Source organism: Callospermophilus lateralis, chromosome 7 (genome assembly GCF_048772815.1).
Source record: "Callospermophilus lateralis isolate mCalLat2 chromosome 7, mCalLat2.hap1, whole genome shotgun sequence".
In the NCBI taxonomy this organism is placed as follows: domain Eukaryota; kingdom Metazoa; phylum Chordata; class Mammalia; order Rodentia; family Sciuridae; genus Callospermophilus; species Callospermophilus lateralis.
This window is the reverse complement of record NC_135311.1, coordinates 869,533-891,630: the sequence shown is the minus strand read 5'-3', so window position 1 is coordinate 891,630 and position 22,098 is coordinate 869,533. Positions and strand designations below refer to the sequence as shown.

The following is a 22,098-nucleotide window of genomic DNA, read 5'->3' as shown; positions in this document are numbered from 1 at the left end:
GAATCCACTGGATTAGACAAAGGGAAATGCAGGGGTGGGGGAGTGGAGGGTGTTCATTGCAGGCTCCCCTTCCCCCTCCCCTTACAGGGCAGCTGCAGGTGGGACTTTCCACTGGCTGAGGAGACGGGAAATGGCCAATCAGAAGACGTGACCCTGTCATCTCATGTCAGCCGGAGTCAGCAGGCCGACTTGCTGTGGGGTGGCCTCCCTACTGCCAGCCCTCTCGGCCCCACCCTTCGCAGACCCGCGAGCCTGGCCCGAACAGTTGAGTTCGCTCTGTTCAGTGAGCCTGCTGAACAGAGGGAGGAGGAAGACAGAGCTACCTGGCCGTGACCTTCCTGGCCTGAACTTGAGTATGTGACCAGCGTGAGTCCACCTCAGGACGGCCACGAGGTGGATCCTGAACAGAGCGAGTCACACTCTGAACCTGTGATCTGCCAAAATAGACCCTACCATCCTGTGTGACCAAAGGGACGACTTTTAAAAACCTGAGTTTTGCGTGATGTGATCTCTGGAGACAGTTTGGTGGAGGGAGGACTTGTTTCTCAAGCCACCCATCCCTGTCTGGTGGTAAAATCACGGTCAGAATAACAGTTGCTCAGTTTCTTTCCCTCCTCAGTCTGTCCCCAGAGCGTGATTTCAGGATTCTCTCCTTCCTTTTAAATGGCAGCTCACCCACTACTGCACCAGGATCCAGGATGCACACACACAGTATTTACGAACTCCCCAGGGCTGGCTCAGGGCTGACAAACGGCACTTTCCAGGGCTGGGGATGTGGCTCAAGCGGCAGCGCGCTCGCCTGGCATGCGTGCAGCTGGGTTCCATCCTCAGCACCACATACAGACAAAGATGTTGTGTCCCCGAGAACTAAAAAATAAATGTTAAAAATTCTCTCTCTCTCTCTTAAAAAAAAAAAATGGTACTTTCGATCACCACATGGGATCTGTCATTTCCAACCCCTCCTGCTCTGGCCTCCTACACATCTCTCCCTCCCCTGCCGCTCTGCAGGACGGTCCCTGCCACTGCTTCCGCAGGAGAAGACCTGCCCACAATGCCGCCAAGTCCCTGCAGGTTCCGGACAGTCCTGCTCTCCCCGAGCTGGAGTAGGAGTTAGAGCAGCAGACGGAGGCAAGCATACAGAGCAGCTCTATTTAAGGAGGGGTACACAGGCTTCTCCTGGGGGGGAGGAGGGGCAGAGCTGGTGTCCTGGCGTCCTGACTTGCTGTCAGTGTCGTAGGCTTCCTCTCTTCTCCTGCTCTCTTCTCTCTCCTTCCTGCCTGTGTGACTCAGGAGATGCTTGGTGGGATGGCCACAAGGTGGGGAGCCGGTGGGCTGAGGCCGGGGAGGACTAATGAGCAGGTCCCCGTCTGCTCGGGAGTTTTTAACAACTCCTTAGGATGGGCAGAACAGGCGGCTTTGGAGACCTTAGCCTCTGTCTCCCACTTGCCCAGTTTCCAACCTTTGGACCCAGACCCGTTTGGCCTGTTTTCTCGCTCTGGCCTAGAGCGCAAGGTGTGTGTTAGGTGCCTGGCCTATTACTGCAGAAGATACTGCCAACACACCTTGCCTTGAAGGTGTTCTCATGTGCTGAAATGGAAGCGCTCCAATGCCAGGCTGTTCTGCACTGAAGTTGAACCATCTTGGCCCGCTGTGGAGAAAAACCTGAACTGTTGAGGTTACATCTCACTACACAAGTGTCAAAGCGGTGCCGTCTGATCTCCTGGATGCCTTACTGAGATCAGAATAAGTCATTGTCTTAGTCTGCCATAAAAAACCACCATAACCTGAGCGGCATAAAAGAAATGGATTTACTCATAGCTCTAAAGGCTGGCATCTGAGATCAGGGTGCCAGCACGGCCAGGGTTCTCTGCTGAGGGTTCTCCTCCTCATTACGAGCTCCGGCTCACATACTCAACTATCTAGAGACCATTTCTACTAGCTGCTTCCTGGCTTGGCTTCTCCCTGGGTGCACACATGCCCTTTCTTTGGTACATGGGCATGAAGGGAGAATTCTCTCTCCCTTCTTATTAGGGCACTGATCTGGTTTAGATCTAGAATGTCCCCCAAAAGTTCATGTTGAAGGCTAGGTCCCCAAATCAGTGAGGTGGGGCGTTGGGTAAATGATTGGATCATGGGGCTCTAAACCCATCACTGGATTAATCCACTTGGTGGATGGCAGTTTGGGAGGTGGTGGAAACTGTAGGCAGGTGGGACCCGGATCCTGGGCTGTGACCTTGAAGAGTACATCTGTACCTGGCCCCCTCCTCCTGGTCTTTCTCTTCCTCTACACCTCATCTCAGGCCCAGAGCAACGAGGTCACTCCACCTGGACTGAAAACTGAAACTGTAAGCCAAACTCATGGTGATGAAAAGCCAACACCTGTGTAGCTCACTTAGCTTTAATCACCTCCTAAAAGCTTATTTCCAAATACAATCACACTGGGGTTTAGGGGTTTTTCCTTTTCTTTTTAAAGACTTTTTATTCTTCATTGGCCTGCCAGGCTGCCCTCTCCCTGGGCCCTCCTTCGGCTCACCTGCAAAGCTGCAATGTCTCTCAAATGATTTCTTACATTCAGTTCTAACCTTCTGACCTTCTGTGTCTCTTTGTGCGTGTGTGTGGTGCTGGGGATTGAACTCAGGGCCTTGTGTGTGCGAGCCAAGCACTCTACCAACCGAGCTATGTCCCCAGCCTAGGGTTTAGGGTTTTAATATAGGACTTTTGTGGGAACACAACTCAGTTGGTAGCAAACAGAATTCTTTTTAACACACGACTCAGAAAAGTGAGCCCATGGGTTGGGCAGCGGGAAAGCCATGAGGATGTGCAGGGTTACAAGATGACACCCTGCCCCCAGACTCACTCAGAGCCTCCCAGGGGCATCAGGTCAGGGGCAAGCTCCAGGCGCAAGCTGTCTTTGCATTGAGTCCAGTTTGACTCAAAGGGCAGAATTCAGAATGACGGAAGACTGGCTTGGAAGGTTTCCATTCCAACTCCTCACAGCGCCTTTCCTCTCAACTTGGGCTTTTTCCTTGAGCCAGACACGTGTGGTCTTGGCTGTGTGTTGGGCAAAACCCCAGACTCAGGCGGGGCTGCCTGTGTATTCACAGAGACCGACAAGCCAGCGTCAGGCTGGGCTCCTGGGCAGATCAAGGTCTGGGTTGCCCACAGGAAATATTCTGGATGTAAGTGTAAGGTAAGGCGATGGCGGCGACCAAAGGAGGCAGATTAAGAGGCCACTGAACAAGGCTTTATTGAGATGTCACTCTCCGGTGGAACTTGATCAGACCAACAGAGTGGACAGAGGAGGGTCTGAGGAGAGACGCGTGGGGGCTCCACAGGACTGGAATTTTATGGGGCTTACAGCAGGAAGGGAAGGGCCTGGGACAGAAAAGGTGTTTTAGCGTCCCTTGTCCGGCTGGAATTGAGGGTGGGGGGAGCTGGCTGAACTCCAGGATTGCGCAGGGGATCCTGCTGATTGACAGGCCTTAGCCAGGAGAGCCCACGGATTGACAGGCGTTGGCGCCCAATTGGTGTTTCTTTCCCGCCAGCAGGCTGCTTGGTGCTTTGTTCCCAAGTCACCGACAGTGACCCAACAGTAAGTAAATACATCCCTGAGCACCAATGTCCCACGTGAGATTGCGAGGACTCATGCCCTAGAAGTGTGTGAGCCAAGGCTGGACGGTAAGCGCGCGCAGTACAGCCCTGCGCCCACCTCTGCAAGGGTCGCCACTCACCGGTGACCTGGGCTCGGCCTCAGCAACAGCCCCCCACAACTTACTTGGAATAAGTTTCCCAAGTTCAAAGCCAGACTCAAAGTCCCACTCCCTGTCCTTCAGTGGTACCTGGAGCTGGCCTCCTCCTGGCAGGTTCCCGGGTTCCTGCCCCCACGCCCAGGTCTGCTCACGCGGGTTCCCGCCGCCCCACCCAGGTCTGCCCACGCGGGTTCCCGCAGTCCCAGCGCCCAGGTCTGCTCACGCGGGTTCCCGCCGCCCCGCCCAGGCCTGCCCACGCGGGTTCCCGCCGCCCCGCCCAGGTCTGCCCACGCGGGTTCCCGCAGTCCCAGCGCCCAGGCCTGCCCACGCGGGCTCCCGCAGTCCCAGCGCCCAGGTCTGCCCACGCGGGTTCCCGCAGTCCCAGCGCCCAGGTCTGCCCACGCGGGCTCCCGCTGCCCCGCCCAGACCTGCCCACGCGGGCTCCCGCAGTCCCAGCGCCCAGGTCTGCCCACGCGGGTTCCCGCCGCCCCGCCCAGGTCTGCCCACGCGGGTTCCCGCAGTCCCAGCGCCCAGGTCTGCCCACGCGGGCTCCCGCTGCCCCGCCCAGACCTGCCCACGCGGGTTCCCGCAGTCCCAGCGCCCAGGCCTGCCCACGCGGGCTCCCGCAGTCCCAGCGCCCAGGCCTGCCCACGCGGGCTCCCGCAGTCCCAGCGCCCAGGCCTGCCCACGCGGGCTCCCGCAGTCCCAGCGCCCAGGTCTGCCCACGCGGGCTCCCGCAGTCCCAGCGCCCAGGCCTGCCCACGCGGTTTCCCGCAGTCCCAGCGCCCAGGTCTGCCCACGCGGGCTCCCGCAGTCCCAGCGCCCAGGTCTGCCCACGCGGTTTCCCGCAGTCCCAGCGCCCAGGTCTGCCCACGCGGGCTCCCGCAGTCCCAGCGCCCAGGTCTGCCCACGCGGGCTCCCGCAGTCCCAGCGCCCAGGTCTGCCCACGCGGGTTCCCGCAGTCCCAGCGCCCAGGTCTGCCCACGCGGGTTCCCGCCGCCCCCGCGCCCAGGCCTGCCCACGCGGCTTCCCGCAGTCCCAGCGCCCAGGTCTGCCCACGCGGCTTCCCGCAGTCCCAGCGCCCGGGTCTGCCCACGCGGCTTCCCGCAGTCCCAGCGCCCGGGTCTGCCCACGCGGCTTCCCGCAGTCCCAGCGCCCGGGTCTGCCCACGCGGCTTCCCGCAGTCCCAGCGCCCGGGTCTGCCCACGCGGGTTCCCGCCGCCCCGCCCGGGTCTGCCCACGCGGCTTCCCGCCGCCCCGCCCGGGTCTGCCCACGCGGCTTCCCGCCGCCCCGCCCGGGTCTGCCCACGCGGCTTCCCGCCGCCCCGCCCGGGTCTGCCCACGCGGCTTCCCGCAGTCCCAGCGCCCAGGTCTGCCCACGCGGGTTCCCGCCGCCCCGCCCGGGTCTGCCCACGCGGCTTCCCGCCGCCCCGCCCGGGTCTGCCCACGCGGGTTCCCGCCGCCCCGCCCGGGTCTGCCCACGCGGCTTCCCGCCGCCCCGCCCGGGTCTGCCCACGCGGCTTCCCGCAGTCCCAGCGCCCAGGTCTGCCCACGCGGGCTCCCGCCGCCCCGCCCGGGTCTGCCCACGCGGCTTCCCGCAGTCCCAGCGCCCGGGTCTGCCCACGCGGGTTCCCGCCGCCCCGCCCGGGTCTGCCCACGCGGGTTCCCGCCGCCCCGCCCGGGTCTGCCCACGCGGGTTCCCGCCGCCCCGCCCGGGTCTGCCCACGCGGCTTCCCGCAGTCCCAGCGCCCGGGTCTGCCCACGCGGGTTCCCGCCGCCCCGCCCGGGTCTGCCCACGCGGCTTCCCGCCGCCCCGCCCGGGTCTGCCCACGCGGGTTCCCGCCGCCCCGCCCGGGTCTGCCCACGCGGCTTCCCGCCGCCCCGCCCGGGTCTGCCCACGCGGCTTCCCGCAGTCCCAGCGCCCAGGTCTGCCCACGCGGGCTCCCGCCGCCCCGCCCGGGTCTGCCCACGCGGCTTCCCGCAGTCCCAGCGCCCGGGTCTGCCCACGCGGGTTCCCGCCGCCCCGCCCGGGTCTGCCCACGCGGGTTCCCGCCGCCCCGCCCGGGTCTGCCCACGCGGCTTCCCGCCGCCCCGCCCGGGTCTGCCCACGCGGCTTCCCGCCGCCCCGCCCGGGTCTGCCCACGCGGGTTCCCGCCGCCCCGCCCGGGTCTGCCCACGCGGCTTCCCGCCGCCCCGCCCGGGTCTGCCCACGCGGGCTCCCGCCGCCCCGCCCGGACCTGCCCACGCGGGTTCCCGCCGCCCCGCCCGGCGGAGTCCCGGCGCGCGGCCTTGTGGGGGTTGTAGTTCCCGCGGGCGGAGGGCGCCAGCCGAGCGCGCCTGGGGACTCCACTTCCCGCGCTCCTCTGCGGGGCCCGGCAGAGACGGCCCCGGGCGGGGGAGGGCTGGGAGCTGTGGCCGGTGGAGCCGGCCATCTGTGGGGCGTCCGCCGTGCGTGCCGGGGCCTGTCCTTCAGGAGCGCAGGGACTCGACTGGAAAGCGGGCTTGAGGACTCGAGGGCGAGGGCAAGGGCGAGGCGCGGCCCGTCGGGTGGGCCGGAGAGTTCGCCCGCGGTCCCCGCGCGCTCGGGGCGGCCCCATGGCAGCCCGCGCCCTGGGCGCGCGGCTGTGGGCCCCGGCGGGCGCGCTGGCCGCGCTGGCCTGCTGTCTGCGCGCGCGGCGGGCGGCCCCGGGCGAGCTGCGCCCCGAGGCGCGCGGCCACCTGGAGCTGAAGCAGGTGCAGGTGGTGTTCCGGCATGGCGCGCGGAGCCCGCTGCGGCCGCTGCCCTGCGCGGACCAGGTGAGCCGCTCCCCCGGCTCCTTGCTCCCGGGTCCCCGCTCCCCGGCTCCCCGCTCCCCGCTCCCCGGCTCCCCGGCTCCCCGGCTCCCCCGGCTCCCCGCTCCTCCCCGGCGCTCCCCGCTCCTCCCCGCTCCTCCCCGGCGCTCCCCGCTCCTCCCCGCTCCTCCCCGCTCCTCCCCGCTCCCCGGCTCCCCGCTCCTCGCTCCCCGGCTCCCCCGGCTCCCGGCTCCCCGGCTCCCCCGGCTCCCCGCTCCTCCCCGGCGCTCCCCGCTCCTCCCCGCTCCTCCCCGCTCCCCGGCTCCCCGCTCCTCGCTCCCCGGCTCCCCCGGCTCCCCGCTCCTCCCCGGCGCTCCCCGCTCCTCCCCGCTGCTCCCCGCTGCTCCCAGGCTCCCCGCTCCTCCCCGCTCCTCCCCGGCGCTCCCCGCTCCTCCCCGCTCCCCGGCTCCCCGCTCCCCGGCTCCCCGGCTCCCCCGGCTCCCCGCTCCTCCCCGGCGCTCCCCGCTCCTCCCCGCTCCTCCCCGCTGCTCCCCGGCTCCCCGCTCCTCCCCGCTCCTCCCCGGCGCTCCCCGCTCCTCCCCGGCTCCCCGGCTCCCCGCTCCCCGGCTCCCCCGGCTCCCCCGGCTCCCCGCTCCTCCCCGCTCCCCGGCTCCCCGCTCCCCGGCTCCCCGGCTCCCCCGGCTCCCCGCTCCTCCCCGGCGCTCCCCGCTCCTCCCCGCTCCTCCCCGCTGCTCCCCGGCTCCCCGCTCCTCCCCGCTCCTCCCCGGCTCCCCGCTCCTCCCCGCTCCCCGGCTCCCCGGCTCCCCGCTCCTCCCCGCTCCTCCCCGCTCCTCCCCGCTCCTCCCCGCTCCCCAGCTCCCCGCTCCTCCCCGCTCCTCCCCGCTCCCCGCTCCTCGCTCCTCCCCGGCGCTCCCCGCTCCTCCCCGGCCCCCGGGCTCCCCGCTCCCCGGCTCCCCGACGGGCCCTTCCGGCCGTGCGCGCCCCAGACCTCCAGGGTCGCCCCCAGCTGTGGCGCCGCTGCTCCTCCGGAGGAGCCCTGGACTCGCCTGGGGGCCCTTTACCGTCGCGCTGTGTCAGGGACCTCCCTAAGGGGACCTCGGGCTGCCTGGGGACAGGTTCCAGGACTCCCTCTTCAGGGTTAGCTGGAGGCGGTTAGAGGTGACCGTCGCTGTGTCCGGCTCTCTGCGTTTCAGGCTTCTAGACCTATAGTTAGTGGAAGGGCTTGTGGTCGGTTTGGGGATATGATGCTTTGAACTCTGCAGGGTTAACGATGACTAAATAGCCTTAGAGCACAAATAATGCCATGTTTTTTATGGTTAGCCTCTCTGTACGCAGGTCCCCAGGTCCCACAAGTAATTGTGGGATGCCTAGTGTGCGACGCTTAGGTTGAAGTTGGAACAAATCAACAGGTTGTCCATCTCCCTGGTCACAGTTGCTTTCTAGAGAAAACCGAGAGAGCTGGACTCTTCACACTGTGCACTAAAACCCAGTTTTCAAAGCAAGCCTTATCATTTCCTTATCATTTTGTAAACACATGACCCATCTCTTGGGCAACCTCTACCCCCGCTTTTCCCCATTTATTCTTGTTACAGAGGGCTGGGAAGTAATTGATAGGAATGCACACACACACTTTTTTTTTCCATGTTAAAGACAGGTTATCAGTGGTAGCAAAGAATAAAGCTTGACTGTCTAGACCTGGGCCTCGAATGTACAGTGCATGTATTCCCCGAAGCCCTGTAAAAAGATTTAGTTTCTTTTAGAGATTTCTCCTGAGCCAGTGGGTGTGTGATGGGTGTCTTATGCCTTTCTGGAAGAGGGGGTCCTTATTGCTTAGCACACCAGCTTCATCCATCATCTCTAACTACAAAATGCGGAACATCATAGTCCATGGCCTCATTTTGCGATAAGAGAAGACACGGTACGTCTCCTACCAGATCATACCTGCAGACTGTAGGTAGATGCTTTAAAACTGTTTGGTAATCTAGAATAAAATATGTGCATAAAAGCCAGGGGTGGAAACCACCCTCTTTCAAGTGAATGTCGTCAGCCCTCTATAACTTGCTTCTGGAAGGCCTTGCCCAGGTTTTCTTTTCAATGTCCCATTTAATAGACAGGTGATTGGGATTTTCTATCTTCCTGGTTCTGATATTAGTTATATTCAGGTGGGACCATGTAGCAGCCATTCAAAAACTAAAATTTCTTTTGGTGCATGTTGACTGATTTCTGATTGGTTTATAGATAAACACATGTGACAGGTCATTGCAGTTATTTTACAAATCCTTAGAAAGTAGTCTTGTTTAAAATATGAGTGGTTTTTTTAGGGCTTAAATAACTGTTTGTTTAGCCTATCTTGATAAAAGTATGTGCCTTGGAAATACAATTATGAAACATAATTAGCTGTTTTCCTGATCATTACAGTAGATCCTAGTATACTTTCAAAAGAATAGATTTGACTCTCATTTTAGGTTTCCCTAGGTCCCCTGCAGACAGTGGCAGGATGACCACCAGGCAGGTTCTTCTGTTTTCATGAAAGACAGTTCACCCTCCCCTAGCTTCATTGTTAAGGTATTTTGGGTTTTATTTGACAAGATAGATTAGCTGGGAAGCATAATGTCTTGTTACTTAATACCTCGCCAGAGCTCGGCTGAGAAAGGTGGCGTTCAGGACGCAGCACCTGAAGAATGTGCCAGGCCAGTACATCCATCTTTCTATAGTGATGGTTCTTTACCTTAGTAGGGTATTGAACTCAAGTGGGGATATTTTAAAAATACTGATGCCTGGGTCTTCCTCCCGGAATCCTGGTTTAATTGGCCCAAGTGTCCAGACGTTGTAAGATCTTCTCTGGTGAAACTTTAGAATTGTCTGCACTCTTCATCATTAAGAAGTAAAGGGCCTGCCCCCCAGGGAGGTTCAGAAGAGGGCTCAGGCATCAGTAACTTTTTAGAAAATGTCCTGCTGATGCCAGTGTATAACCCAGGTTTAAAACTATGGTTTCATTTAAAAATCTACACCTGGAAGTTTTTTGTTTGCAAAATTTTTTCTCTTACTTGGAATTTAGCATATCCTCCCAGTATAGAATTGGCTTCACTGAAATGTGCTTTGGTGAGATGTTCTCTTTCTGTGTTGAGGGAATTGGGAGAAACAACCCCACAGAACTCATTGCTGTGACTACTGAAAAGATGTTCATTGCATTACTCTCTCCTCTTTGTGAGGACCCTTGGGAGGAATTTGTCTGTTAGCATTAGGTATGGTGTACTTCTCCTGAACAGTTTGCTTGCTTTTATCTTTAAACTTGTCTAGCTGATCAAATTTCTCCTTTTATATAAAAGCCAGAAAGTTGGTGCCAAACTTGCGGTCCACCTATGATAGGTGTATGGATTTTTGATAGATGCATTTTTGGTAACCTTATTCCTGCATCTGTTTTTGCCCCTATGCTTATTTGGTTTTGTCTCTTACCTAGTTTGACTTGGTTGTCTTACTAGATTTTAGGTATTGCTGTCGTGTGTTTCTTTTTGGAAATGGGGTATAAATATAAGGAGGATTATCAAGTCAGTCTTTATCATTAAGTTAAGAAGAGGAAAGAGGATGAGAGTGTGTATGTGGGATGGACACCATATATGAAACCATGTTGGTCCTCTGAAAACGTGGGCTCTAGACTTGGTGTGACCTGCACTGCAGGACTTGTCTCCTGGGAACCACAAAGGCGGCTGAGCAGAGAGCCTTCTCAGTGAAGCTGAATGGCCCTGTGGACTTAGGTCTCTGACCTGGAGAAGGGTGATTTCATGTCAGTTTTCAGTGTAGTGATGGAGAGAGACAGAACATTTCAATGACGGGGATATGCCAAGGGTACTGGGAGCACAGGGGACTTCACTCAAACTTTTAAGTGACAAAAGTGAACGCAGTTTCCCGGCTTTCTTCTGTCTTAGTGTTAGTCAGGGAGCACCTCCCCTACCCTTTCCACATTAGGTACACAGGCTCAAAATCAAAGTAGTAGTTTTCCTTTCTTTTTCCTTAGTTACTGCCAACCCAGCCACAAAATAAAACTTTTACCTACTAATTCAGATGTCTCACATTTACCTCCTCTGTTCTTGCTGCCTTAGGTGAAATCTTGGATCCTTTTATTGTTTGGACTGAGGTATCTCCTGAAATCTCATGGGTGAGACAAGGCAGGAATATTCAGAGGTAAAATGATTGTATTATGAGCATGGTGACATGATCAGTGCATCAGTCCGTTGCATGGATTGGCGATTCGGGTGGGGGCTGCTGTGCTGGGTGCTGACTGGCAGGTGAGGCAGTAGGTCACTAGCAGCATGCTTTGGGGTTTGCATTCTGTCTCTGGTGCCTTGTCTTCTCTGCTTCTTGGCTGCCAGCACTGAGCAACTTTGCTCCACCACACCCTTCCACCACCCTGGTCTGCCTCACCTTGGCCAGAGGAATGGAGCCAACTGATCATGGACTGAACCTCTGCACCTGTGAGTCCCACATAGACCTTTCCTTCTCTAGATTGTTCTCTTTAGGCCTTTTGGTCATAGCCGCGAAGAGGTGACCAACAGTACTCATGTAGACTATGGCAGACATCATAAACTTGACTTTCCTGCATTGGTCTTCCCAGTCCAATAGTATTATACCCGTGACTTTTGAACTACTCTGGAGCTGTGGGCCGGGGGCTGGCTGCCAGGGGCTCTGGGTTCTTATTCCTACTGCAGCTGGAGAAACTCCAGTTTTTTGCATTTACATGTACAAATTGAATATTCAGCTTTTCTTGGCATTTGCTAATTAAAAGGCTTGAAAACCATTCCCAGTTTGAGACAAACTAGACTACTTCTTTGTATACACATTCTTTAGTATCTCTACTTTGCTCCAATTTTCTAGCTGTTTTTGGAATCCTGAATGCCACCATTTCTTCTTACCTGCTTCTTACTCCCAAGTCCCAGTTGTTGCTTGTCTAAATTCTGTTCATTTCACATATGATCCATTCTGTGAAATATTCCCTGAATCCTCAACCAGAAGAGAATGTCTGTTTTACCTTGAACTACAGTGGACTTCATCTGGTTTCTTATAGCACATATTTCCTTTTATTATGTCATTTAGATTCAGAGTTTGCTTCCTCTATTAATCTGAAAATCAGGGAAAGGCAGGGCCAAATTATCTCAAGCTTGATATCTTCCACAGATCTGGCAGATGGTCAGAGTTATTAATTGCATGTATGGTGTGCTACGCCCTTCTTAGGATTTCAGAATACAAAGGTCAATAAATGACCGAATCTCTGTTCTCAGGAAGCTAAATCTACTGAACAGGACAGACCAGTAAAGGACTCTCCTAGAACAGTATGTAAAGGTTACCAGAGAGAGCCACCAGTATTGCTGTGGAAGTTCAGAGCCATGGTCAGGCTTGTTGAGTCTTACGGAACGAAGGAGTCTTCTCAGAGACAGGAAAGAAAATTCTAGGAACATACGTTGAAAAACTAGGAGGTATGAAGATGGCGCTGAAGGAAACAGTTGTGGGGCTGGAGAGGTAGTGTGTCGGGCAGGGGAGAAGTCCTGAGGGGGTGCTGAGAAGAGGTTGGGCCATGCTATGCAAGCCAGGCTCAGAACTGAGGAGAAGGAGCGATGATCAGCTGTGAAAAAGGAAGGAGGAGTAGTGAGGTCTACTCTGATGTGCGGTCCCAGCAGGAGCATTCAGAGCGACTTTGTTCTGGCCAGCAGGGCTGCAGGGATGGTGTGTGGCAGGGAGTCCCAAGTTGGAGTCCTGGGCCTGGGAGGGTGTGGTAGCACTGGAGAGGACAGCTGAGGTTGCGAGGTTGTGTGGAGGTGCACTCCTGGCTGCGAGAGTCACCGACAGCTGGAGCTGGGGATTGTGGCCACTTGGGGTGTCTGGGAGCCATTGCAGGACAGCGGGAGCAAGTGCCAGACTGCAGGGAATAAAGGGAGGTGGGGAGCAGCCAAGGCTTCCTGGTGGCAGCTGTTTATTTCAGAAATTGGATAGCAGGAACTGATAACAAGGGACACAGCATGGGTGGTGTGCTGCGTGGGGGTCCAGGTTCCCTGGAGATCTCCCAGGCATGGTCCCTAAGGCCATGCTCATCGTGCACGCCAAGCACCTGCCGCCAGCACTGGCCATCTCTCCCCTTCAGCCTGGGCTCAGGGCCAGAGTAGCTCCTGACAGTGTTAGTGCAGCACTCATAGGACCTGGGCCAAGAACACCTGGAATCCTAAATCGGTCGTTTCTCCCTTTTCCTCCCACGGGAAGGTCTGTAGCCTAATGTCCGAGTGATTCTGCCTAATGTTCCATGCGACCACCAGATGTTAACGCTGTGAGTTTCAAGAAACTTAAAAAAAATATCTTGTTTTTTATGATCACAACAGGTAGAGTGGAACCCCCAGCTATTAGAGGTCCCACCCCAAACTCAGTTTGATCACACAGTCACCGATCTGGCTGGTGGCCCGAAACCCCATTCTCCTTATGACTCTCAGTACAGCAGGACTACCTTGAAGGTGAGCACGCGTCCTGCTCTGGGCCGCTGCGAGTTTCAGTGGGTCTCTGGGTGAGATCAGCTGGCAGGTGTCTGATTCTCTTTCCTCCCCACCGCAGGGGGGCATGCTGGCTGGGCAGCTGACCACGGTGGGCATGCAGCAGATGTTTGCCCTGGGGGAGAGGCTGAGGAAGAACTATGTCGAAGACGTCCCCTTCCTTTCGCCGACTTTCCACCCGCAGGAGGTCTTGTGAGTCATTAGAAGAGGAGACGTGGCACTGAGTGAGGTCTTGAGTGTGAGGGTCAGACACCCAGGGGCTCCTGTCTTCTCCCAGAGAGGTTTGGGGGAGAGTTGTCTGATGCGGTGGTCCTGAGAGCAGTAGTGACTGGAGGTCACGTTCATTGGCCTGTGCGTCCTCTGGGGGCAGCCATCCCACCGAGCAGCAGCGAAGCGTCTTCCTGAGCTCAGGGCCCTGGGTGTCCGGAGACTGCAGCTGCTCGTGGTGCAGTGTATGACTCAGCCTTCCTTCCCGCGCGTCTCTGCCTTTCTCTTTTTTCCAGTGTTCGCTCCACCAACATGCATCGGAATCTGGAGTCCACTCGGTGTTTGCTGGCTGGGCTTTTCCAACGTCAGAAAGAAGGTCTGTCTGTGGGGTCTACAAGCCAGCCCCTGGCCCTTGGGGAGCGGCCTCCCAGAGTCCCTCTCTGTGTCCGTTTCCCCATCTCTCTTCTGCACATGTGGCCTCGGGTGTGCCTGTCCTCAGGGTCCTTGCTGCCTGCCGCGTGCTGCAGCTCCAGCCTGACCTGTCAGGAGTGGCTCCAGTGTGCCTCCTGCTCTGGCCTCTCCTCCCAGGCATCTGCACAGGCTGCCCAGGGCCGTGCTGGCTGCATCCCGGGGACAGTAGTGACCTGCTAAGGGAGAGGAGGGCAGAAGAGTGCTGATTCACAGCAGGACCCAAGCATTAGCTGCGTTTCCTAGTTGAGTTTTGACGATAAACCTGTGTATGGCTGCGGTCAGAAATTCCCCAACTTTTTACTCCCAAGGGCTGCATTTTCCCCCTCATGGATCCCATATATCTAGGGTCCTTGGCCATCAAAGGAGGCTGCATTTTTGGCTGGGCACGGTGGCACAGTCCTGTAATCCCAGTGTCTGGGGGAGAGGGGTTGAGGCAGGAGGATCATGAGTTCAAAGCCAGCCTCAGCAATTTAGCAAAGCCCTAAGCAACCCAGTGAGACCTGTCTCTAAACGAAATACAGAGTAGGGCTGGGTGGTGGCTCAGTGGTCGAGTACCCCTGACCCCCACCTTCCCAGAAAAGGTGACTGCATTTTATCATTTGTTATTGATTCAGACTTACTTGAATCCCTGGTCTGCAGAGCGTCATTACCTCATCAGAATTAAAATAGTAAAGGGTGCCATAAGGCAAAGGCCGTTGTTCTTTTCTTTAGCTTCTTTAGCAGTATCTCAAATAGAAACAAAACATTCATTGAACTTTTAAAAATGTGTAACAGAATAGGAACTTCAGGCCAGAGGAGCCTGCCTTGTCCCTAGCTGGGTTGGGTGCTGCGGCTGGTTTCTTGCTGCAGTTGGCTGCTAAGCACAGACGTGTGTAGCCCACAGAAAGCAGACAGAGCAGCTCTCCCTCCCTCCTGGAAGCCCAGAGCTTAAGAATCACCCACAGGGCCTGATCTGAAGTCCTCACTTGCTCAGCTTCAGAAGGGCAAATTCCCTCTTCCTGGAAGCACCAGAGGCGTGACAAAGGAGGAAAGGTGTCTTTAGGTGACCCCTTCTCTTCAGGAGGTCACAAATTGGGGATGCCCCAGGGTTCCAGCAGGGAATTCTGTGGGTCCTTACGTGTCTCTTGGGTGGCTTCCTGGGTAGCGGTTGTATGCATGGGACTCAGAGAGATGGGACTTCAGTTTGACTCCTGTTAGAGCTACTTCTGTGCTCTCCCCAGCATCAAGGGAGTTGAATGAGCGAAGACCCTCAGAAGGTGCCACCGTGAATGGAAGTGGTGCGACACTGGGTTTTGCTTTAGGAAGGAAATCTTTGAGAAGCCCCGGGGGCTCCGTGAGAACTGTGGAGACGCAGGCTGGGAGGAAGCTAGAGACTGCTGGCCGGCCCCATTTGGCCAGTCCTTGGCTCAGTTCATATTTGAGTATCTATTTAGAGTGTCTTTTTACTGTAAACTGTAGTTCCAAGGTGCCAACACAGCAGCAGACTCCAGATGGTATAATACTCTGTGGTGCCATCCGTGTTATACTAGATTATTATCAGTTTTTAAAATCCCAGCACTAAAGACTTGGTGTATACCAAACGGACTTCGCATATATTGTCTAAGCCTTTTTATAACCCTATGAGGAAGGCACCATTTTCCATTTTACAAATAAGAGAACTGAGAGGGGCTAAATGACCCGCCCAGGCACACTAAAGGGTGAATGGTGGAATTCAAACAGTCTGGTATCGAAATCCATGCCGTCACCTTCAGGTCCAACTCCTTATCCAAGGGTATGTGCATGTAGATCATTTTTTGAGTTTCTGTACATGCAGAAGCCCAGGATTCTTCAGAGGTCAAGGGACTATAGGAAAGGAGGGGGCATGGGACATGCAGATAGACTCTGGCTTTGAACCACCACCTTGCAGGTATCAGCACTGTTACTGTTGGACATAGTGGTGGGCGAGGTTCCCGAGATACTGATAGGGTTCCACCCCTGGGATTGCACATGAGCCCTAGAGAAAGAAAGTGGCTTCCCAAGGCAGCCCTGTGGGTTCGTTACGGACTCAAGACCTAACTGACAGGCCTTCAGTGGGGTTTCCGTCTGTGGAGACCAACGAAGTGTGTTTGGATTCTCATGTTCTAGTAAAGCTACCATGGCTGCTTTTAAAAACCTGGGGTTCCGGTCATCGGTAATCGGAGAATAAAGAGCTCCTTGGGACTCGGGCTCACCTACTTGCCATGTGGACTGACCGCAGTGAATTCCAGATTGCTGCTGATGGGCGATGTTCCTTTTGCCCTTGGGCCTGGGCTGTGGGAAAAAAGAGCCGCCACAGGACTCTGCCGCTTCTGGCAGGGTGTTAGGATACCTCCAGGCGTTGCCAGAGGGAAAAAGAGCTAGTGATCTCTGAGCAACAGCTAGGTATAGGAACACTGTGGTCTGATCTTTGGTTCCTAGCAACTCTTCTGGAAGGCTGGCTTTTATTTGGGGCAGGACTCCAGCCTGAGGAGATTTATGGCTTTGTGGCCACCTTTCTCAGATTGTTATGTGATAAGTCGCCATATTGGCCTATGAGATTGAACTTTGGGAAGAAAATAACCTAGTTCTGATCAAATTAGGGATAGCCCATTCTTCATTAGGATGCTTAGTTGCTGGCAGGGCTTGAAGGCAGGGAGTGTGGGGATGAGACAGGGGAGTGTGGGATAAGAAAATCAAGGAGAATGCTTCACTCAGACCTTCACTCAACTCTAGACCTGGAAGGGTGTTGCTCAGAATGCCTGGGGTGGGACAGGGTGGGGTTCATGGCCCGTAGGAGGGCATGTGCTGGGCAGAACAAGGCTGCTGCCTGCTTTGTGCGATGCTCGGGCCGTGGGAACGCTCAGCAGGGCCGGTGTGCGCTGGGGCCTTTGCTCTCCTTAAGGAGACCTTGTGCTCCATCTCTGTGGTGGACAAAGAGGAGGAGGAGGAAGTGGGGCTTGGAGAAGAACCCAGTGAAGCCTCTTCCTGCCTGTGCACCCCATTCCTCCCAGGACCTGTCGTCATCCACACTGTTGAGGCAGACTCGGAAGTGCTGTACCCCAACTACCAAAGCTGCCAGAACCTGAGGCAGAGGATCAGGTAACTGCCTAGTGGAGGGCGCCCCTCCCCACCTTGGCTGGCAGACCTGCCTGCCCCGAGGCTTTGCCCAGACCCAACCTCGTGGCTGCCTCCTGCTGCCACTGCCGAGGGAGTGCAGGAGCTCTTACTGGTGGCCGCAGGCTCACAGCGGAGGTGCAGGGAGTCTGGAGGTGGTGTACGGTCGTGAACAGGCCTTTTCCCCATTGGGACTTTGCCCTCGGTCTCTGGAGTGGGTGGATAAGGTAGTGAGTGAGCCGGTCATCAGCCTGCGAATCCAGGTGTACTGGCCCAAGAAGACAGACTGCCCTCCTTGTCCCTGCTGGTGTGCTGCCACGCAGGTCCGTTGGTTTGGGCGGATGACCCTTTTAGTCCTCAGCCATTCTGAGCTGCACCAAAGCGATATGAGATGTGTTCATAGAAGAGAGAGAGAGTGCCGTCTCCAGACAGACCTGGGCTGTGCATGGTGGTGGGCACAATAGGAATCTAGAGTAGGACGTGGAAAGTTTGACCTTAATTTTACTCCTGATCCTTGCTAACTTATAAATCACTTGACCTCGTGGAATCTTAATTTCCTCATCTATAAAATGGGAATAATGCAGCTAGCTCCACTGGGTATTTGTGAGGATTGAAGGAGATCTCAAAAGGTTGAGCAACACACATTTAGTAAACTGTTGATTGCTATACAACATAAAGATGATGTAAAAAATATTTTAAAAATTGCTTTGGCAGAGGCCGGAAGGAGGCTGCTACTTCGCAGCCACAGATCTCAGAGGATTTGAAAGAGGTGAAGGAAGGGATGGGCCTCGACAGTAGCATCGAAGTGGACTTCTTCATTCTCTTAGACAATATGGCTGCTGAACAGGTGGGATGACAGTTTTCCCTGAACCTTGGGGTATGGTGACCATGGGGCAGGCACTGGGATGAACAGGCTCCTGACTTGGAACTAGGTGGGGAGAAGTGGGTGGAGGCCCTCTGGTGTGTAGGCCACTGTGGTGAGGCTTACGGGTGGAGTGGATGTGGGGGCTGAGGGAGAGGGAGCAATGAGGAGGGGACGGGAATAGTCATGGACTCCTCACCCAGGTAGGAGTGCAGACATCCAGCTCTAGATCAGTCAGGAATATAGACATCCAGCTCTAGATCAGCCAGGAGTGCAGACATCCTGCTCTGGATCAGCCAGGAGTGCAGACATCCAGCTCTAGGTCAGCCAGGAGTGCAGACATCCAGCTCTAGATCAGCCAGGAATATAGACATCCTGCTCTAGATCAGCCAGGAGTGCAGACATCCTGCTCTAGATCAGCCAGGAGTGCAGACATCCAGCTCTAGATCAGCCAGGAGTGCAGACATCCAGCTCTAGATCAGCCAGGAGTGCAGACATCCAGCTCTAGGTCAGCCAGGAGTGCAGACATCCAGCTCTGGATCAGCCAGGAGTGCAGACATCCAGCTCTAGGTCAGCCAGGAGTGCAGACATCCAGCTCTAGATCAGCCAGGAATATAGACATCCTGCTCTAGATCAGCCAGGAGTGCAGACATCCAGCTCTAGATCAGCCAGGAGTGCAGACATCCTGCTCTAGATCAGCCAGGAGTGCAGACATCCTGCTCTAGATCAGCCAGGAATATAGACATCCTGCTCTACATCAGCCAGGAGTGCAGACATCCAGCTCTAGGTCAGCCAGGAGTGCAGACATCCAGCTCTAGGTCAGCCAGGAGTGCAGACATCCAGCTCTAGGTCAGCCAGGAGTGCAGACATCCAGCTCTAGGTCAGCCCGGAGTGCAGACATCCAGCTCTACATCAGCCAGGAGTGCAGACATCCAGCTCTAGGTCAGCCAGGAGTGCAGACATCCAGCTCTAGGTCAGCCAGGAGTGCAGACATCCTGCCCTAGATCAGCCAGGAGTGCAGACATCCAGCTCTAGGTCAGCCAGGAATATAGACATCCTGCTCTAGATCAGCCAGGAGTGCAGACATCCAGCTCTGGGTCAGCCAGGAATATAGACATCAAGCTCTAGATCAGCCAGGAGTGCAGACATCCAGCTCTAGATCAGCCAGGAGTGCAGACATCCAGCTCTAGATCAGCCAGGAGTGCAGACATCCTGCTCTAGATCAGCCAGGAGTGCAGACATCCAGCTCTGGGTCAGCCAGGAATATAGACATCCAGCTCTAGATAAGCCAGGAATATAGACATCAAGCTCTAGATCAGCCAGGAGTGCAGACATCCTGCTCTAGATCAGCCAGGAATATAGACATCCAGCTCTAGATCAGCCAGGAATATAGACATCCTGCTCTAGATCAGCCAGGAATATAGACATCCAGCTCTAGATCAGCCAGGAGTGCAGACATCCAGCTCTAGGTCAGCCAGGAATATAGACATCCAGCTCTAGATCAGCCAGGAGTGCAGACATCCAGCTCTAGGTCAGCCAGGAGTGCAGACATCCAGCTCTAGGTCAGCCAGGAGTGCAGACATCCTGCCCTAGATCAGCCAGGAGTGCAGACATCCAGCTCTAGGTCAGCCAGGAATATAGACATCCTGCTCTAGATCAGCCAGGAGTGCAGACATCCAGCTCTAGGTCAGCCAGGAGTGCAGACATCCAGCTCTAGGTCAGCCAGGAATATAGACATCCAGCTCTAGATAAGCCAGGAATATAGACATCAAGCTCTAGATCAGCCAGGAGTGCAGACATCCTGCTCTAGATCAGCCAGGAGTGCAGACATCCAGCTCTAGATCAGCCAGGAGTGCAGACATCCAGCTCTAGATCAGCCAGGAGTGCAGACATCCAGCTCTGGGTCAGCCAGGAATATAGACATCCAGCTCTAGATAAGCCAGGAATATAGACATCAAGCTCTAGATCAGCCAGGAGTGCAGACATCCTGCTCTAGATCAGCCAGGAATATAGACATCCAGCTCTAGATCAGCCAGGAATATAGACATCCTGCTCTAGATCAGCCAGGAATATAGACATCCAGCTCTAGATCAGCCAGGAGTGCAGACATCCAGCTCTAGGTCAGCCAGGAATATAGACATCCAGCTCTAGATCAGCCAGGAGTGCAGACATCCAGCTCTAGGTCAGCCAGGAGTGCAGACATCCAGCTCTAGGTCAGCCAGGAGTGCAGACATCCTGCCCTAGATCAGCCAGGAGTGCAGACATCCAGCTCTAGGTCAGCCAGGAATATAGACATCCTGCTCTAGATCAGCCAGGAGTGCAGACATCCAGCTCTAGGTCAGCCAGGAGTGCAGACATCCAGCTCTAGGTCAGCCAGGAATATAGACATCCAGCTCTAGATAAGCCAGGAATATAGACATCAAGCTCTAGATCAGCCAGGAGTGCAGACATCCTGCTCTAGATCAGCCAGGAGTGCAGACATCCAGCTCTAGATCAGCCAGGAGTGCAGACATCCAGCTCTAGATCAGCCAGGAGTGCAGACATCCAGCTCTGGGTCAGCCAGGAATATAGACATCCAGCTCTAGATAAGCCAGGAATATAGACATCAAGCTCTAGATCAGCCAGGAGTGCAGACATCCTGCTCTAGATCAGCCAGGAATATAGACATCCAGCTCTAGATCAGCCAGGAATATAGACATCCTGCTCTAGATCAGCCAGGAATATAGACATCCAGCTCTAGATCAGCCAGGAGTGCAGACATCCAGCTCTAGGTCAGCCAGGAATATAGACATCCAGCTCTAGATCAGCCAGGAGTGCAGACATCCAGCTCTAGGTCAGCCAGGAGTGCAGACATCCAGCTCTAGGTCAGCCAGGAGTGCAGACATCCTGCCCTAGATCAGCCAGGAGTGCAGACATCCAGCTCTAGGTCAGCCAGGAATATAGACATCCAGCTCTAGGTCAGCCAGGAATATAGACATCCTGCTCTAGATCAGCCAGGAGTGCAGACATCCAGCTCTAGATCAGCCAGGAGTGCAGACATCCTGCTCTAGATCAGCCAGGAGTGCAGACATCCTGCTCTAGATCGGCCAGGAGTGCAGACATCCAGCTCTAGGTCAGCCAGGAGTGCAGGCATCCTGCCCTAGATCAGCCAGGAGTGCAGACATCCTGCCCTAGATCAGTCAGGAGTACAGATGGGACGTCCAGCCCTAGATCAGTTAGGAGTGCAGACATCCAGCTCTAGGTCAGCCAGGAGTGCAGACATCCAGCTCTAGGTCAGCCAGGAGTGCAGACATCCTGCCCTAGATCAGCCAGGAGTGCAGACATCCAGCTCTAGGTCAGCCAGGAATATAGACATCCTGCTCTAGATCAGCCAGGAGTGCAGACATCCAGCTCTAGGTCAGCCAGGAGTGCAGACATCCAGCTCTAGGTCAGCCAGGAATATAGACATCCAGCTCTAGATAAGCCAGGAATATAGACATCAAGCTCTAGATCAGCCAGGAGTGCAGACATCCTGCTCTAGATCAGCCAGGAGTGCAGACATCCAGCTCTAGATCAGCCAGGAGTGCAGACATCCAGCTCTAGATCAGCCAGGAGTGCAGACATCCAGCTCTGGGTCAGCCAGGAATATAGACATCCAGCTCTAGATAAGCCAGGAATATAGACATCAAGCTCTAGATCAGCCAGGAGTGCAGACATCCTGCTCTAGATCAGCCAGGAATATAGACATCCAGCTCTAGATCAGCCAGGAATATAGACATCCTGCTCTAGATCAGCCAGGAATATAGACATCCAGCTCTAGATCAGCCAGGAGTGCAGACATCCAGCTCTAGGTCAGCCAGGAATATAGACATCCAGCTCTAGATCAGCCAGGAGTGCAGACATCCAGCTCTAGGTCAGCCAGGAGTGCAGACATCCAGCTCTAGGTCAGCCAGGAGTGCAGACATCCTGCCCTAGATCAGCCAGGAGTGCAGACATCCAGCTCTAGGTCAGCCAGGAATATAGACATCCAGCTCTAGGTCAGCCAGGAATATAGACATCCTGCTCTAGATCAGCCAGGAGTGCAGACATCCAGCTCTAGATCAGCCAGGAGTGCAGACATCCTGCTCTAGATCAGCCAGGAGTGCAGACATCCTGCTCTAGATCGGCCAGGAGTGCAGACATCCAGCTCTAGGTCAGCCAGGAGTGCAGGCATCCTGCCCTAGATCAGCCAGGAGTGCAGACATCCTGCCCTAGATCAGTCAGGAGTACAGACGGGACGTCCAGCCCTAGATCAGTCAGGAGTACGAGCATCCAACCCTAGATCAGTTAGGAGTACAGACATCCAGCTCTAGATCAGTCAGGAGTTCGGACGTCCAGCCCTAGATCAGTCAGGAAT

The 22,098-nt window shown here is 56.1% G+C and overlaps 1 protein-coding gene across 1 annotated transcript in view; it reads left to right on the top strand.

The window, feature by feature from the left end:
- The first annotated feature begins 6,344 nt into the window (after window positions 1–6,344).
- LOC143388119 (lysophosphatidic acid phosphatase type 6) overlaps window positions 6,345–22,098 on the top strand; it is a 53,825-nt gene continuing 38,071 nt past the window's right edge. The window contains exons 1-6 of the mRNA XM_077109901.1: window positions 6,345–6,545; window positions 12,908–13,036; window positions 13,134–13,264; window positions 13,576–13,655; window positions 16,759–16,846; window positions 17,576–17,708. Coding sequence (XP_076966016.1) covers window positions 6,345–6,545; window positions 12,908–13,036; window positions 13,134–13,264; window positions 13,576–13,655; window positions 16,759–16,846; window positions 17,576–17,708 — 762 coding nt within the window. The remainder of the gene's footprint in view (window positions 6,546–12,907; window positions 13,037–13,133; window positions 13,265–13,575; window positions 13,656–16,758; window positions 16,847–17,575; window positions 17,709–22,098) is intronic.